Source organism: Manis pentadactyla, chromosome 5 (genome assembly GCF_030020395.1).
Source record: "Manis pentadactyla isolate mManPen7 chromosome 5, mManPen7.hap1, whole genome shotgun sequence".
NCBI classification, from domain to species: domain Eukaryota; kingdom Metazoa; phylum Chordata; class Mammalia; order Pholidota; family Manidae; genus Manis; species Manis pentadactyla.
In genome coordinates, this window is record NC_080023.1 from 89,157,567 (window position 1) to 89,176,913 (window position 19,347).

Sequence of the window (19,347 nt, forward strand, 5' to 3'; positions counted from 1 at the left end):
GACAAGCGATGTGGAGCATCTTTTCATGTGTCTGTTGGCCATCTGAATTTCTTCTTTGGAGAAGTGTCTGTTCAGCTCCTCTGCCCATGTTTTAATTGGATTATTTGCTTTTTGTTTGTTGAGGTGTGTGGGCTCTTTATATATTTTGGATGTCAAGCCTTTATCGGATCTGTCATTTATGAATATATTCTCCCATACTGTAGGGTACCTTTTTGTTCTACTAATGGTGTCCTTTGCTGTACAGAAGCTTTTCAGCTTGATGTAGTCCCACTTGTTCATTTTTGCTTTTGTTTCCCATGCCCAGGGAGATATGTTCATGAAGAAGTTGCTCATGTTTATGTCCAAGAGATTTTTGCCTATGTTTTTTTCTAAGAGTTTTATAGTTTCATGACTTACATTCAGTTCTTTGATCCATTTCGAATTTTCTTTTGTGTATGGGAAAACCTAACCATTTTTGAGGGAAAAGCCAGGGGAAAAAATATTTTGACCTCCCTCCCTCCCATAATTTGTCAGAGTTCCCTGTTAGCTCAACAACTGGAAGCTGGAGGACATGCAAGCCAGCCTACTGGGGCAGAGAGCAGGATAAAGAAGTGTGGAGAATGTATCTAGGATGGGAGGTGGGGAAGACAGAAGATATCCTGTACAACCATGGATATACAGTAGAATTACAGTAAATATACTTTAAATTGAGATGCTGCCAACTTAGTGGCAGGGTTGGGGGAAAGCATTAGTAAAGCCATACAGATCTGTACAGCAGACAAAAAGATGGAACAGTTTGAACATGAAATATTTGAAGTTCTCTTTAGCCTCATGGTTAGACAAATTATTAAAGATACATATCTATACAAATATTTAAAACTGCTTCTCAAAATTTATTTTCTGATGTTGGAATAAAGCATTAATAGCTGAGCATACAATATGTTCAGTCATTGTTGTCTACAAATATAACGATGATAGAGAGTTTTAAGAAGTAATTGTTCATGATAGCATCTGGTTTCTCATAAAGAAGAAACTGGCTTATTTATTCAGGATATGATGGCTCTTTATTTATTATTATTATCATATTTTGTTACTCATCTGAAGAGTTATGCTTCCAGATTTCCTTCCTATTTTGCACTTTTAAATTTATTTGCACTGTGATAGACTATGGCATTTCACAGTGTCTTGCATATAACAGATGATAAATGCTTTATAATTGATAATTTAATGAAATAAATGAATTATCTGTTTATTTATATATCTGTTTTGACCTGTATGTCAAAATTAGAATAAACATAATCTGGAGACTCACATGAGTATGATGCTTGAAAACATTTGGCATATTTAATAAGATTAAATCATACAGTCTACTTATTAGATACCATCATTCAAATGGTGAATGTTTTATGAAAATAAAGCCTTATGCTTGTTAGTGCTTAGAGCATAAAAATTTATGTCAGGTTTTGGTTTCTTATACTGGGTCTATGAAAAGTCAAGATAAGCTTATTTTAAAAAACAGGACAAATAGCAGCATTCAGATTCAAAAATTTTAAGAGCACACTGAGTTAAGGGTATGGCCTTTATAGTCATATAGACTTGAGCTTCAATCTTGGCTCTGACACAGGCAAATTAGATAAACTTTGAGTCTAAGTTTTCTCATATGCAAATGCCTCCCTCATAGAATTGTTGTGGAGAGTAAACTCAGATAATATATGTAAAGTACTTACCATAGTGCCTAGCACACAAAGAGAGTAAATGGGGTTATTATCATTGAAAGATTTCTTCCTAAGGCCATATATTACTTAGAACCCAGAAATATGTGATATTCAATAGTATTTCTGTGGGTTGAATGTACTGCTATGCATTGTAATTGAAAATTGATATTTTTATACTGGAATCATATGGCAATACAGATTAACATAGCAGCAGCAGTACTGTGGTAGAAGCAAAATAATAATAATAAATATTAATAATAACAACTCACATCAAAATAATTTTGATACCATGGCTTTCATTTTAAAATGCTCTCATTTACTTAAAATTGTACACTACTTAAAATTAGTCACTTACTGTACTGACTTTCTCTGAAATAGGTATATTTAGAATGTTCCCTATCAGATACCATATAGTTACACAGAGGCGTGAGTGATGTAGTGATGTATGATTTATAACTAATATCTACTCAGATACTTCTGAATATGGTTAACTGAGTTTAATCATCAAGGATCACCTTCATTTAGTGTCAAATGCCAATGCTACAATCAGCCCTGTACTTCTGAGACAAGGATTACTGGGTGCTTACAATGGCCAATGACCAAAACCTGGAAGTTCTCATCTGACTACATTTCCAGTGATAACATTTCTGGATTACTCAGTTTGTACAGACATAAAGGAATGTACATATTAGAGGGGAATATTTAATCTCCACAGCTGATTTCTTTGAGGAAGGAATTTTTCTAATGATATTCCTAACCTTTCCTTTTGTCCTTTCATTCACTCTTTCCTGGGCAGTGCAGTGATTTGATTGGCAAATTTGTGAAGGCTCAGCACCACCCTTTTTCCTCTTGGGAATTAGCTACAGCAGGGAGCAAACTCCTGCTGTTTTCCCAGAAGCAGATTCTTCCTTCCCTTTAGAAAAAGAGCCTGCCTTGGTTTGATGTTGCCTACATCTACATATGTTTTCTAATTCTCAAGGATTTATGAGCAAGCCCATTTGGCTCTCATGTTAAACTCATTCTCTAACTTAGTATTTATAAAAAATACAGGTGATACTTTTGATCTTCATTTGGTACATTTTGTTTTATTTTTCAATTTTCTTAGAACATAGGGGAGAGGGAAGCCATTTTATTGTTTCATATACTCATCATGTCTGAAAGGTGATATCCTTCCTGAATTCTCTATTATCAAAAAACTTTTGGAGCCTATAGTAACCAAAACCTCCAAATCCAACAGGTTCAATCATGAATGGCTTTCAGAGACTCCAAGCAAGCCCCAGTAGAAGGAACTGAAGCTACTTCTTGGCAATGTCAGAAAGCAATTCAAACAAACAAACAAACAAAAAACAACAAAAAACCCCACCTTAGGATACCATTTAGATTTTTCTAAGCTTTTCTATTGGTCCTGACACTGTACACTGAGGAAAAATGCTTGAATTCGTTTACTGGGAAAAGGTGGACAAACTCTTCTTTATAATAACATAGATCTTCAAAATGCATTTGATTTATGACACACTCCCTCCTAAAGAAATATATTTTTAGACAATCTGTTAAAATAGACAGGTAAATAACTTATCATTATATGCATATGACATTTCTGAGTACACTCACCTCTGCTGTGTGCTTTGCCACATGCCCCACGATAACAATGACCTTCCCTTTGAAGCTCTGGAGCACAGAGGTGTAAGGGCCTTGGGTAAGCTCCCCTTCTGCAGTGAATGCAGCACTGAATGGAAGGTTGATGCTGCCTGAGAGGTGACCCCGAATAAAACTGAGAAGGAAAGTTTAAGGAAAATATTTGTGTGCAGACTTGAGTGCGTGAGTGAAACTCACATAAGTAATTGATTCCCAGAAGATAGTACCATTAAAATCAAACACAAACGGAGACCAGACTTGAAAATGCCCTAAGCAGATAAAACCAGTTTAGTCATACAAACACAGCTTAATTTAGCTTATTTTGCAAGACAAGGGAGGCTAACTTGACCTTGGTCACATCTTGCTTATTATACCTCTGAAAATCACAAGCAAAACTTGAACAGTTTCCCAAAATTGATATGCTGTAACCACTAACCAATTTCCCTTCATTAGAGATAATTCTAACATTGTAACCCATCACTGTGAAAAATAGTCATTGCCTATACACTATATAAGCTGCCTTTTAACTGTATACCTCTGACATTCAGTCCTTGGTTTGATCTGAGTGCTCTTCATTTGCAAACTGTCCTTTTTGTGTGGCACAATAAACTTTTGCTAATTACTACTTCAGTAATTCATTGGTTTTACTTCTGTTTTTTCAGGACTTTTGATAGTTCTAAACGTCTTCCACGCTCACATGAGTATTTCATCTCAAAGAAGGGAAAAAAATGTTAAATGTGAAAATGGAATGGAAAAGAGAAAGAAGTCTAGCTAAAGATGTAAAGATGACTTTCCTGATTAAATGAATATTGTCAAGTGGTCAGGGTGCAGCAAAACTATGGCAATCACATGGGCTGCACAATATTCATGCCTTTTGGTTCATTACTACTACTGTGATTACTTTAAAACTCTGAAAATACTAAAGCCAAGTGGATATTCTCAAATTGAACTTGATACTTCAAAAACCTATTGACTTTCGGCAAGCAATTGCTAAATGGTTCTCTAGAATCGTTAGAGGTTATTAGCACTGGTTGGAAACACTTCTGTGTTGTTTTAGTTCTCAAGTAAACTTGGCTGAATTTCCATTCTTTCCAATCTTATGTTCTTTAAAGGGGTGATGTTTTATTATATTTGCATTCTAGAAAGGTTCTGATGGTTTCATTGACTAATACTTTTAATTTTGGAATTAAAAGCATATACTAGTTTCAAGTATTTAGGAATACCATAAGATGTTAAAAGATAAATATATGCCCAATAGTAATTAAAAGTATAATTAAGAAGATGATACCTCATATAGAGTCTAGTTATTAACCAAATAACTCTTTATAAACATAAAATAATAATTATGAAAACCGCTTGGAAAGAGATGTATATGATGCTTGGATGGGATATATCAATTTGGTGAGGACAGGGAAAGTTTTCACTGAAAAAGTAAGTGCTAGCCCAATTAAAATTTTAAGAATTAATAAAAGTTAATTTGGCAAAGAGTTGGAATGGAGGTGCGATAGGATGGTGGAAGGGATAAACATTTCAGGCAGAAGTGTTAGGCTTATAGTAGGGAGACACATGGCCAATAAGGAGAAATGAAGGAAGGCTAGTGCCAGTGAAATTTAGAGAGCAAAGAGTAAGTAGCCTGTGATGCGATGAGTCTGAAATGGATGCAGAGGCCAGTACATGCAGGATGTTGTAGGTCATGTTGATAATACTGGTCTTCATCCTAGAGCAATGAAAATCAGAAAGTATTTTAAGCGAAGTAACAGATCATATTTATATTTTGGCAACAATGTGGAGGGGGAGAGGCTAGAAGGGGAGTGACTGTGAGGACTAGTTTATAAGTCTGGCAGTATCTCTTCCCTTCTTTAACAATCACTGATGATGACCATGAAGGTATGTTTATGTGTTGAATACAAGCATTTTCCGTAACCTTTTATTTTTGATGGAAAATGGAAAAGTTGTTTAGTCTGAAAGGTTATGCCACAAGCAGCTAATACTATTTTCTAAAACTTATCAGTCATCACTATAAAAGGGGGAAAATTATAATTATTTATTGACATGACAGTTTCTCAACTGACCCTGTTTGTAGGTTCATCTTTAGAAGACTTCTTCTCTCTTTGTGTTTCTCTGTCTCTCTCATTAATGGAGAGAAATTTGAAGCTTCTACTCAAGCAAAAATGATGGTGAAGTTTGACCACATATCTTACGTTTGAAATGTTCTAGCCAGAGGCTGCGTCATCTTTTCTTTAAAGAAAAGTGGTTGGTGTTAATAATGAGGGAAATAACTATAAAAGTTCTGAAAAATGAAAAGAGAGATAAACTTTAGCAACTCAGTATACACTGTTTAGTTATAGTCTTCTAGAATGGATAGAGAATGTATGATCAACGGCAGATCACCCTTGGACTTCATCAGCACTAATTTCTCAAACATTTATAATTATTCAACATTCTCAACTGCAGTCTTTATGAATAGTAATAACTTTGTCTTCAGCATACTTCAGTACTCTGATAGTACTTTTATCTTCAGTAAGGACATACCTTAAAATGAAAATTGTTGATACCACAAACTAAGATCCTAACAACTCAAATATTCTCAGCAAATGTATTTACATCTGCCTATCTGAATCAATTGTCAGAGAGTTTCTGTTTATTAAACAACCCTTATCTACTGTAAACATTTTTTCTTTCTAGTACTTTCATAGTAGCAAAAGCAATACAAATCTATTCTATAGTCAAATACTGTATGTAGCAGACATATTGGGTTGCCTGTCTATCCCCCACTTTCTTTTCGGAAGGGCCTCAACTACTGCCCCTGGTGAAAGAGTGAGTGTAGGCTGTCATGTTTGTATCAGGTGATCCTGCTATAAGCATGGCTGACAGGATAGAGGAAGGAATAGGGTGAAGGATAGCTAATACAAGCTGAGCCAATCAGATTTTTTTCTTTGGGAAAAAAAAAAGGATAGACAATGCTCAGACTGTGTTAAGCTTCACAATGTAAAGTCACACCTGAGTGTCTTCTATATACAAATTGTTCAGCAACATATTAAGAAATTAGTGACTCTAGAAATAAAATGATTTGTTTTACAATTTATTTAATATTTATTTAACAAATATTTGGTTTTTAAAAAGTACCCACCTGCATCCAAATACCCAAAACCTAATATATGTATCTAAAACAGATAATCATTTAGATGATTTTGTGGGCTCAGTATCACCAATTTACTGTGTGTTTTTAAAGAAGATTTTAGTCCAAATTGCCTTTTAGTCACTAGAAGTATGTCATAAACTTATCCAGAATTTTCTGCTGGTTGTGCTCTATGGTTTGATGCTTTAATCTAGATTAAATGTTAAAATGATAACAAAATATGGTGGCAAAAAAAGTCTTTCTGGGGAAGAGGAAAGTTGTAATCCAAAATGCAAAATTATTCCAAACCTTTTTAAAGCTATTTTAACACTTTGGAAGATAAGGCACAAAAGGGAAAAAGCTTTAAACCACACTTCCCTTATTCTTAGTCTAGTTCAATCGAAACAGTCCTAGAAAACACTTAAAAGCACTCATCCAAGAACACTCTAGTCATAAAACTTCTAGTGCAAATAAGATTGGGTAAGCAGGAATGATGGTAGGCGGGTGGTCAAACCTTGAAATATCTACCCTTAACTACATTACTAGTAAATAGTAGAGGAGAATGAGATTGGCCTAGTTACATATTAACACATCTACAGTGAACATTCTCTTTTGTTTAAGTGAGTTGGGTAATGAAGACAATTTTGGTTATTTAAGAATCTTGTTTCCTTGGTAATTTTTTAAGTTTCACCTATTACATTAGAAATTCTCATGTGACACAGATGTCATATAATTAAGTATAAATTCTTTAGGCAATTTCTAAACATCTGAAAGGCTGCCAGATTATACTGTAAAGGTAGGTAGTTGAATACTTTTTTCACCTTCTGAGTACTTCATAATCATAATGAAATATTTGGTATTTGAAAAATGAGAAAAGAACACACTTCTGTATATTTTGTTAATTGGACAGCGTTAAGCAAAGAGTGAAATAGAAGAGAATTTTGGACATGTGGTGACTCTGATTAGTCCTGGGCAAAATATAGCAAGGAAAGCCATATTAAGAAATGATAGAGAATATGTGAGATAAGCACTTTCTCCATGCTCTAAGGACTTCCGTTTTATTTCATTGTACTACAGTGGAATACAAGTGTGTATAGGTTCCTAATAGTGAAGTAGTATTAGAGATGAACATGCAACAATATATATTTTAGGAGTATCACTGTCACTTTATTGCTTTCTCTATATTCTAGAAAAAAGTTTGGATTCTCTGAATTTGCCTTTTACATTTAAAAAAGCCATTGCTTATGAGCATAAACACAGATATGGGGTAAACAAAACTCACACTTAAAGGGGTTCTGTAGTGAGTATATTACCCAACAGTGAGACACTATGCTATTTCACAAACTAAGAACTTAAAATGTTTCAGCTTCAGAGTACCCAGTTGAGAGACTAGTAAGGTAATAGAAGTCAAAGTACTTATGTGGAAATTATCCCCCATCATATATACATCTTAATAGTGCGATTATGACAATGCCCTCCACAACTTTCAGGTTGGGTTTGGCAAAGTGGTAATGGCACTCATAAACACTAATTTTTTAACCTTTCAGTTTCATGAGACATTTTTACTATTAGAATTTTTGATGACATACTTGAAGTAATTAAAAGATAAAAGACATGATTAAAGAAGTTAGCAGTAATTACAATGAAATATCTACTATGGAATAATAATAGCTATAAAAGCATCCACTTATTGTAGCAGTAACCTGGTCAGGTGTTTGAATAGAGCTGTTACTATCCTTAATGCACTCTGGGATATATTCTAGTAAAACACATGATTTTCCTTTGGCAAATGGTAACCCTATCCTGTATTGCAGTAAGCTGTTCCCCTCCCAAAAACATACCACTCAGCTCAACATTACATTTGGCAGACATTACCAAAAAGCATTCAAGTGTGTGCCTGTAGCAAAAATAGATTTTCACATTAAATGAAATCTGGTAGCCCAATGCACAAATAACCTTCATTTATAGTTAGCAAATGCCGTAAGTGTTAACTGATTAAGAAAATTAATTATATATGATTCACAGTGAAAGATGGTGGATAGGACAGCAAGGTGAAAACTTCCTCTCATGAATACACTGAGCAAGCAACTATAACAAACACAACTAACCCTGAAAATGACCTGAAGATTTCAAAACAGACCATTCTACACATGGTGAAGAAGAGAGGACCACACTGAGTAGGGCAAAGGGGCAGAATAGTGACTGATCAGGATCAAAGTTCTTTCCCCATCTCAGCCCATAGTGGGAGGGAGAGGAATGCAGTGGTGGGGATACTCAGGAATCCTGCACACCTATTCCTGGAGATCTGCTCTGGGAATATGAGTCCACACTGCACTGGGCTTTGGTGGTTAACAGCGCTGGACACAGAGAGAGACGGAGTACTTTGAAGGGCTGTGATTCCTGTCTTTGTGGAGGACAGGCACACTCTGTCAGTCTTGCTGAGACCCAACACAGAGGTGGTAGTCTGAAATATTTACCAGCAGTGGGAAGTGTGCCAGAGGTGTGGGGGTGGGAGGGAGCTCTCTCTCCAGAGGAGAAAGGGCAGGTAGACAATACTTTCCTAGCCCTCCCTCAGCCCAATTGGTCAGGCACTCTGAATGCTCCATCTTCCTCACTGGCAGCTCAATGCTGTGGAGAAGCTTCTCTGGGTACCTTCCCTACCTGGCCCACTCAGCCCAGCAGTGGTCTGACTTTGCTAACTGGCAGGTGGATGGCTGATGACACTTACCTGGCTTTCCCTTTGTGGGAGCCAGTTCTGAAACTTGCCATCTCCCACACTGGTGTCTCTGCCATGCAGCTGAGCTACCTGCATACCTGCCCCATGCGGCATGCTCAGCCCAGTAGTGGACTGATTTTGCTGACTGGCAGGCAGAGGGCAGGGTACACTTTCCCAGCTCTCCTGGCCCTTCTTCAGTTCAACTGGCCACATGCTTGAGGGAGCCAGCTCTACACTCTCCTCCTGCCCCACTGGCTCAATCCCAGTACCCCACACTGTGCTCACCCTGCCCAGCACACTTGGCCCAGCTGCAATCTGCCATCACTGACTGGCAAGCAGAGGATGGACCTACCAACAATGAATCCCAGCAGAAGAGCCTTACGATATACAGAGGGCACACAGAAGCTAGATGAGCAGATTGTCAGCTATTACCAGCAGACAAGCAGAAAGGTGGGCCCCTCCCACAGCCCACTAACAGCAACTGCAACTCAGCTCAGAAGAGAGCCAGAAACTACTTAGCAAATAATCTTGAGCTTCTGGGCACTACAGGATGCCCACTTCATAAAGACATTATTTTTAAGACCAGGAAGCACAGCTGATCTAATACAGAGGAAGAGACACAGAAACCCAGACAAAATGAGGAGGCAGAGGAATATGTTCCAAACAAAAGAACAAGGTAAGACACTAGAAAAAGGGCTAAATGAAATGGAGTTTACCAATTTTCCTGATAAAAAAATCAAAGTAACAGTCATAAAGTTGCTCAATGAACTAGGGAAAAGAATTGATGATCTCAATGAGAACTTTAAGAAGTAGATAGAAAATATGAAAAAGATACATTCAGAGCTGAATAATACAATAAATTAAAAATACAATAGAGGGAATGAATAACTGGGTGACTTCTGGAAGCAGAGGAAAAAATCAGTTTGATGGAAGGGAGAGAACTGCAGAGTAACCAAGCTGAGGAACAGACAGAAAAAAATTCCTAAAAATGAGAAGATGCTAAGAGAGCAGTATGACAACTCCAAACCAAACAATATACACATAATAGGAATCCCAGAAGGAGAAGAAAGAGATAAAGGAGTGGAAAGACTCTGAAGAACAGCTGAAAATTTCCCAATCAGGGGAAGAAAATAGACACCCAGGTGGTGGAAGTACAGAGAGCCCCTAACAAAAGGAACCCCAGAAACACAACACCAAGACATATAGTAATTAAAATGGCAAAGATTAAACACAAAGAAAGAATCTTAAGAGCAGCGAGAGGTAGACAATTACCTTTTAAATTCACAGTAAGGTAGTAGAACAATTACTAACTAAGAAGGTATTAGTTAAAAAAAAAACAAAAGTAGTAAAATCAACTACATACAAAATCAGTCAAGAGATGCACAAAATTACCAATATGACATCTAATGCAAAAATGTAGAGGAAGGAGAAAAAAGTACTTTTAGACTGTCTGAAATAGATCAACCAAATATAGATTGTTACATCTATAAGGAATTACAAAAACCTTATGGTAACCACAGCCTAAAGCCTATAATAGATACATAAAAAATTAAAAAAAAAAGAAATCCAATCACAACACTAAAGAAAATCATCAAATAACAAGAGTATAAGAGAGGAAGGATGGATCAGAGAGGAACTATAAAAAAAATCAGAAAATAATCAATAAAATGTGAATAAGTACATATCTATCAATAATTAGCTTAAATGTAAATGGACTGAATGCACCAATCAAAAGATACAGGGTGTCAGAATGGATAAACAAGACCAGAGAAAAAGTAAATAAAATAGAGAAAAATAAAATAGGAAAAAAAAATCAATGAAACCAAGAGCTGGTTCTTTGAGAAGATAAACAAAATAAACAAACCCATAGACAGACTTACCAAGAAAAAAGAGAGAGGACACAAATAAACAAAATCAGAACTGAAAAAGGAATAGTCACAACTACACTGACACTACTACAAAGAATTATTAGAGAATTCTATGAAAAATTATACATCAATAAATTGGACAATGTATAAGAAATGGAAAAATTCCTAGAAAAGTAAAACACTGACCCAGGAAGAATCAGAAAATTTGAACAGACCAATTACCAGTAATGAAATTGAATTGGTATTCATTTAACTCCCAACAAATAAAAATCCAGGACCAGACAGCTTCACAGGTGAATTCTAACAAACATTTAAAGAAGAGCTACTATCCATCCTTCTAAAAGTATTCCAAAAAGTAGAAGAGGAGGGAATACTTCCAAACTCATTCTATGAGGTCAACATCACTCTAATACCAAAACCGAAAAAGACACTACAAAAAAGACACTACAAAAAAGACGGCCCATTTTTCCTGATGAACATAGAAGCAAAAATCCTCAACAAATTATTAGCAATCCAAATTAAAAAAATACATCATAAGGATCACCCACCACATCTAAGTGGGATTTATTCCAGGGATGCAAGGATGATACAATATTTGTAATTCAATCAACATGATGTACCACATCAGCAAAAAGAAGGATAAAAACCACATGATCATTTCAATAGATGCTGGAAAAGCATTTGACAAATTCAACATTCATTAATGATAAAAACTCAATAAAATGGGTATAGAGGATATATATATATATATATATATATATACACATATATATATATATTTATCCAACATAAAGCCTATATATGACAAACCCACAGCTAACAACATACTCAATAGTGAAAAGCTGAGAGCTTTTTCTCTAAGATCAAGAACAAGACAAAGATGCCCACTCTCACCACTTTTATTCAAAACAGTATTGGAGGTCCTAGTCACAATAGACAGACAGAATAAAGTGATAAAAGGCATCCAAATTGGTAAGGAAGAAGTAAAACTGTCACTATTTGTAGATAACGTATTACATATAGAAAACTCTAAAGACCCCACCAAAAAACCATTAGAATAACTGGATTCAACAAAATTGCAGAATACAAAATTAATACACAGAAATTTGTTGCTTTCCTATATACTAACAACAAACTAGCAGAAAGAGAAATCAGGAAAACAATTCCATTTACAATTGCATCATAAAGAATAAAATACCTAGGAATAAACCTAACTAAGGAGGTGAAAGACCTGTACTCTGAAAATTGTAAGATGCTCATGAGAGAAATTAAAGAAGACACAAATAAATGGAAATCTATCCCATGCTCATAGACAGGAAGAACTAATATTGTTAAAATGGCCATCCTGCCCATTTACAGATTCAATGTAATCCCTATCTAAAAACCAATGGCATTTTTCAAGGAACTAGAGCAAATAATCCTAAAATTCATATGGCAACACGAAAGACCCCAGATAGCCAAAACAATTAGGAGAAAGAAGAATAAAGCTGGGGTATTATACAACTTGGCTTCAAGCTATACTACAAAGCTACAGTAATAAAAACAGACCCACAGATCAAAGGAAAAGAAAGAGAGTCCAAATATAAACCAATGCATCTATGGTCAGTTAATATATGATATAGGAGCCATGAATATACAATGGGGATAAGACAGTCTCTTCAATAACTGGTGCTGGGAAAACTGGACGGCTACATGCAAGAGAACGAAACTGGATTACTGTTCACATCCATACACAAAAGTAAAGTCAAAATGGATTAAAGACCTAAATGCAAGACATGAAAGCATGAAACTCTTAGAAGGAAATAGAGGTAAAAAATCTCTTGAGCATAACAGTGAACGATTTTTTCCTGGACAGATGAATTCTCCCAAACATTTAATTAAAGAACAGCTATTACCTATCGTATCTTTCCCTTAGGCAAGGGAAACAAAATAAAAAATGAACAAGTGGAACTACATCAAACTGAAAGCTTCTGTACCATCAACAAAACAAAAAGGCAAGTGGGAGAATATATATTCACAAATGATTTATCTGATAAGGAGTTAATACCCAAAATATATTAAGAATTTATATGTTTCAACACAAAAAAAACAAATAACCTGATTAAAAAATGGCAGAACCTAAATGGACATTTCTCCAAAGAAGAAATACAGATGGGCAACAGGCACATGAAAAGATGCTCCACATCGCTAATCATCAGGGAAATGCAAAATGAAACCACACTGAGGTATCACTTCACACTAGTTTGAATGGCCACTATCCACAAGATAAGGAATAACAAGTGTTGGCAAGGATGTGGAGAAAAGGGAACCTTCCTACCCTGTTGTTGGGAATGTAAATTGGTGCAGCCACTATGGAAAGAAGTATGGAGGCTCCTCAAAAAACTAAAAATAGAAATACCATATAACCCAGCAATTCCCTTCTAAGAATTTACATGAAGTAAACAAAATCTCTGATATAAAAAGATATATGCACCCCTATGTTTGTTGCCAATTTGTAACAGCCAAGACATGGAAGCAATCTAAGTGTCCATCAATAGATGAATGGATAAGGAAAAGGTAGTACATATATATAATGGAATATTATTCAGCCATAAAAAGAAAGAAATCCTGACATCTGCAACAACATGGATTGACTTAGAGGGTATTATGCTAAGTGAAATAAGCCAGGCGGAGAAAGACAAATATCATGTGGTTTCACTTATATGTGGAGTCTGAAAACAAAAGAAGACAGCACTAGACTCATAGACACTTAGAAGTGACTGGTGGTTACCATGGGGGAGGGGTTGGGGTAGGTGGGTGAAAAAGGTGAAGGGGATAAAGAGGCATAAAATATCAATCATAATATAAATTCTTCACAGGATGAAAGTACAGCTTAGAGAACATAGTCAATAGTTCTGTAACATCTTTCTACATTGATAAGATAGTAACTATCCCAGTTGGGGTGAGCATTTAATAATGTAGATAACTTCTGAAACACTATGTGTATACCTGAAAATAACATATTACTGTATATCAACTATATTTCATAAAAATATCAAAACAAGAAAATTATAAAAAAACTTAGTTTATATTTTATATATTGATTAAGAAAGATTCTATTTTAAAAGGGAGGTGCTCTGTCTAAAAAAAGTGAGAAAAACATTTACTTAGATCCTAGATATAGAGCATCAAGGCATATTTGAGAATCTGACAGATGATGAAAAAAATAAGAAGGCTGAACTGTTGCTATTTTGTAACTTCATACTTTAATGTTAATCAACATCACCAGAAGTATGGTACATTTAATAGTAAAATGTTAGTGAAAAATAACATGTCCTGTGTAAGCCAGTATTTTGAAAATTAAAAAAAATACAAGTTCAACGTGAGATCTGGCAAACTCTCTAGCTATGAAGGAGACCAGGTAAATACTTACTCCTCCTCTTTGCCAAAATTTTATCTATAGCTATATGAATAAGGCAGTACCACCCTTTAAAATTGCATATGTAAAGGATACTCTTCACTATTCCGGATATCAACTATGAGGAGTTTTGGTTTACTGGACTTTGTTTTCTTGGTGGGTGTTTTGAAGTGGCCTGTCACTGTGAGCTCACACAAGTCGATGAGGTCCTCTGCTGAAATCCGGGGTGATACTTCTGACTTTAGGTCATTTAATGGGATGGATTCTCTTGACTGAAAAAAACATACAAACCATACATAAGACTGGTAATATTACATAAGGAAAAACTATAGCCAATATAGAATATCTTTAGGTTCTTGATATTAATCACCATAGCACATGGGAGAAAACAGAAAATTGTGTCTCATTTTAGCAGCCTACTGTGTAACAACTGTATTCCTTACTACTAAGGTTTACTTTTTTATTAGTCACACATATGGAAAAGCATTATTCATTTGTTTCACTACAAGATCCTGGCTCAAATGTAATAGAGAGATGAAGTGGACTTTTCCCTCTGAAAGGACTGTGTATCTTTACAAATAGCTCCTTTAAGCACATTTATCTTTTCTTCAAGTATAATTACTGTTGCTGTGAATCACATCAATTACGACTCTGGTAATATAAGGAATTGCATTGTAACTCAGTATACATACTAATTAAAGAAACTGGCTCTAATACATGTATTGGATTTTTATAATTTATGAACGGTTGAGTGGAAACTATATTCTTAGAGACAAATGAAGAGCAACATTAATACTTTCTTAGATAGTAAATCAAATTGACAATATATCTTAATTGTAGAGGTAAAATGAGACTCCAGACTATCAAACCAGTATATTGATCTGTGTGTCTGTTATATGGTATAAAACTGATTCAAACTAAGGACTATTTACAATTATTCTCCATGTAATTTAGCAGGGAGAAAGACTCCCTCCACAGACAAAAGGCAATATAACACATCTCAGTTCAACATGAGTTTGTTGAGCACCGGCAGTCACTGTTGAAAACTTAACATAATTTGAGAATTTAAGAACTTTCAAAATTCACATGACTGAAAACTAGGGACTCAAAAGAGAAATTTTATTTATATGCTTAATGTTTCCAAAATTTACTCTAATTATTATCCATGTAGCTCATTTTCTCTCTTTTCTCAATTCCATTGTAGGACTCCACATTTAGAATTTCCAATTTTGAATTTCTAGCCAGGAGAAAATAAAGCACATGAATCACTTATCAGACAGACTTATTTTGGAAAAGACAATGTTTACAGTTGGAGCTTTACTATCAGCTCTCATCTCTTGGGTTTGCCTGACTATGCCATAAACTCTTTAGTGGTAAAGCACTGTTCTCTAACTTGATTGGCTTTTAAACAGAAATGGAAATTGCTAAGCTTTATGGGTTTATGGCTCATAATAAGAAATAGGTATTAGGAATTTTAATTTTTTAGTATTAGGAATTAAAGTTACTTAAGCATTCTGAAATTAAAAGTAGTTCAGAAAGATAAAAGAGCTTTAAAATCAGCAAGCCATATAATCAATGCTTCCATCTCCTTTTTCATTAGATTGCAATCTCTACAGGTATTTTTTCTGAGCCTTCACATGAAGTCATACAATTTTGAAGATAAAATAAAGAACTTTTGATTACCCTAGCTATGCTTTTAGTCATTTTTTAATGAATGTGTCATTTCAAACAGAGGTTTAGACTAGGCTGGTGAAGAGGATTTGACCAAAGTATTCTCTATGAAGAAAGAACTGACTGATTTAAGAAAGAGTTGATTCACCTTGACACTGGTTACAATCAAATGTGTCATACATAAGGAGTTTTTCAAAGGAAAGAGCAATTACTATGTGAAGTGGCTGGAACAGAAGAAGAGAAGAATCCCTGAAAAATTAATAATTTTTGGAAATTCTGTGACTCTTTATCAGCAAAGAACTTTAATATAATGCATGCAAGTTCCAGGGCAAATTAATTTTAGGAGGTTAGTAAATTAGATTTAGGACAAATTATACTACTTTGCTTTATGGAGAAAGTAATTATAATATTAAAATATAAACTCTAGTTTTTCTTTTACTAGATAGTTTTATGTTCAATTTACTATTGTATAATTTCCACTTAGAGGCATAAAAATAAAACTTCTATACGATATTTTTGCCTCATTTAGTATCACTGACATTGACATTTTCCTGTGTGACTGGGTTTTAAATTCATGTGACTTTGTCCATGGACAATGGACAAGAATTTAGGATAAGTGTAGAAATGCCTATTAATTTATCATTTCTGCCTAAGAACTCGTATATGCAACACATTAAGCGTAGATGTTCAAATATTAGAAGCCAGTTTGTCTGACAACTATTTAAAAAAACTCATATTCTATTGCCAACTACAGTCAGAATTTATTTAGCAGTGTTAATGACAGAAATCATATTTCAGTAGAGTGGGCTCTCTAAAATAGCTTTCTGGATATATTAGAGTACTAACCACACAAGGAAAAATCTAAACCTGGTAACAAGACAGGCATTTTCCTATGTCCATTAAATTATTGGAAGAATGACTGTCATGATACCTGAGTTGAAATGGTAGATTTTTCATGAGATTGCTGTATGCCCTTATGCTGCATATGTAACCAGCAACTATAAGGGTATAACTGTATATACTTATGTTTCATATGTAAAAGTTCCTAAATAACTAAAGGCCTTTTAACTATGAGAATACAGAGCTTGTGTCTAGAATACTCTTTCTATATTTTCTGTCATGGATACTGGCACTAATTTCAACCTAGTTATGCAAGACAGAAATCTGGAAATAACCACAGACTTTTCATTTTTCCTTATTCCTATTGAACATATCCCTAAGTTACACCAAAGTATCTCTTTAATCTGTTCTCTGATTAACTGTCCTTTATCAGGACTTCATCTCTTACATGGACTATAGAAACTGTTTTCCTCACTTCATGTCCCTCTTTTTCTCTGCTTTCTTTTTCACCTAAAGTTATCCTTTCTATTATGTCTTTCAAATGCCACTTGAATTAAAAACAAAAATCTGATCACCTCAATGGCTCTAGACATTGACTGAATGAAATCCAAATTCCTTAGTATGGCAGAAAGCCCATATGGATTGATCCTTGTCTACAGCAAGCAGGAACCCACAGGCTCTGGAACTCAAATCTTGGTCACCCCACATACTAGTGTGTGACTTTGGGCATGATCTTTAACATCTCTATACAATTTTTTCTTCTGCAAAGCAGAGTAGTAGTAATTACTTGAACCCTCCTGGGTCGTTGTAAGGATCAATTGAGTTAATCTATATAAATAATTTAGAATGGTGCCTGACTCACTGTAAGAGTGCAATAATAGTTTGCTATCATTTCTTTTCTCACTCCTCAATACCTTGTACCTTATGCTTTGGCATTACAGACCGACTTTTCATAGTAGCATACCTTTGCACACATCGCTTGCTCTGCTTAGAATGCCATACTTTGTCCATCTAATAAATCCCTGCTTACCTTTCAAGTTAGCGCTCAAACATTACCTTCTCTGTAAAGAAAGCCTTTCTTTTTAACTCCTGACAGACACACAGTTTCTCTTCTGTGTCCCCACAGGTATTTGGTATACATCTTAATTATAATGGGATTCACTTCTCACTAGACTGAAACTCCTCAAAGATAAGAAAATGAGTTGTATGCCCATGTCTTTCCCAGGAACCAGCATATTATCTGACACATAAGTGGTATTCAAATGTATTTGATGAAAATAAATAAGTAAACTAATATTTGTAATTCTTCTGTTACTTCTGAATAACTTTGTGCTATGCGACTATGTATATGTTCCCAAAACAAAGTGTACACACCTCCATCATTATAATTACTGTATTTGTGATATATTGTCTGTTCTCTCCATTTGACTTACAATATCCTTGAAAGGTTCCATGTCTTTTCATATTTGTATTTCTAAAAGCTAGAATGAGGTCTGGCACAAAGAAGCAGTAGATATTTAATGAATGAATGAGTGAATAAAAATATGATCAAATAATGCTACAGAGCAGAATCTATCCTTATGTCTGGATTATTGGACTTTTCAGGAATTTAAAGGAATGATATATTATAACCAAGTAGGGCATATTCCAGGAATAAAGGATGGTTCAATGTTAGGACAATTTTTAAAACAATGTATCACCTTTAATTAGTCAAAGGAGAGCATGTAATCATCACCATAGGTGACATAAAGCCATATGTGTTAAAACTCCACATTTATTCCCACTTTTAGAAAAAAGAAACTCATGGTAAACACATGAGAAGGAAAATTAATTAGAATATGCAAGATGTTCTTTAAGACAGATGTCTTTATTGCAAGTATCTGCCATTCTACTTAATGATAAACCTGAGGCAGATTTACTAAAATGAAAATGCAGAAATATGTTATAACTATCAGCATTATTATTTAATACTGTTATGGAAGTTGCTGTGGAGCCAAGAAAAGTATATAAGGAATATAAATACTGGGAAAAAAATGAATTACTTTAATTTTAGATGACATAATAGTCTTCTTAGAAAATCCATAATGTTTAGAGGAAAATCTAATAAAACTGATAAAAATTTGGTAATGTTTTAGTTACAACATACATACAACAAAGTCATTAGCTTCTCTATGTGGCAGCAGTAGCCAGTCAGAGAATATAATGAGCAAAAGCTTTTATTCACAATATTAAAATATTCCTCCAAAATAAAACACTTGGAAATAAGTGGGTCACATTTAAAGTAAATGAGAGTTTTGCGATGGGCATTTGAAAGATGTATGATGCTATCTAGAAAGAAAGATTTAATATTACAAGAACTTAACTTTTCCTCAGAGCAATATATTAATATATAACAATTTTATCAAACT

General features: G+C 34.7%; 1 protein-coding gene across 7 annotated transcripts in view; it reads right to left on the minus strand.

Moving 5' to 3' along the window:
• The window catches only part of TBCK (TBC1 domain containing kinase), a 223,602-nt gene that overhangs the window by 24,544 nt on the left and 179,711 nt on the right, over positions 1 to 19,347 (minus strand). For all 7 annotated transcript variants that reach the window (XM_057502508.1, XM_057502510.1, XM_057502506.1 and 4 more), the window contains 2 exons: positions 14,525 to 14,700; positions 3,306 to 3,465 (listed from right to left, as the gene is read on the minus strand). In XM_057502508.1, the coding sequence (XP_057358491.1) occupies positions 3,306 to 3,465; positions 14,525 to 14,700 (336 nt within the window). The remainder of the gene's footprint in view (positions 1 to 3,305; positions 3,466 to 14,524; positions 14,701 to 19,347) is intronic.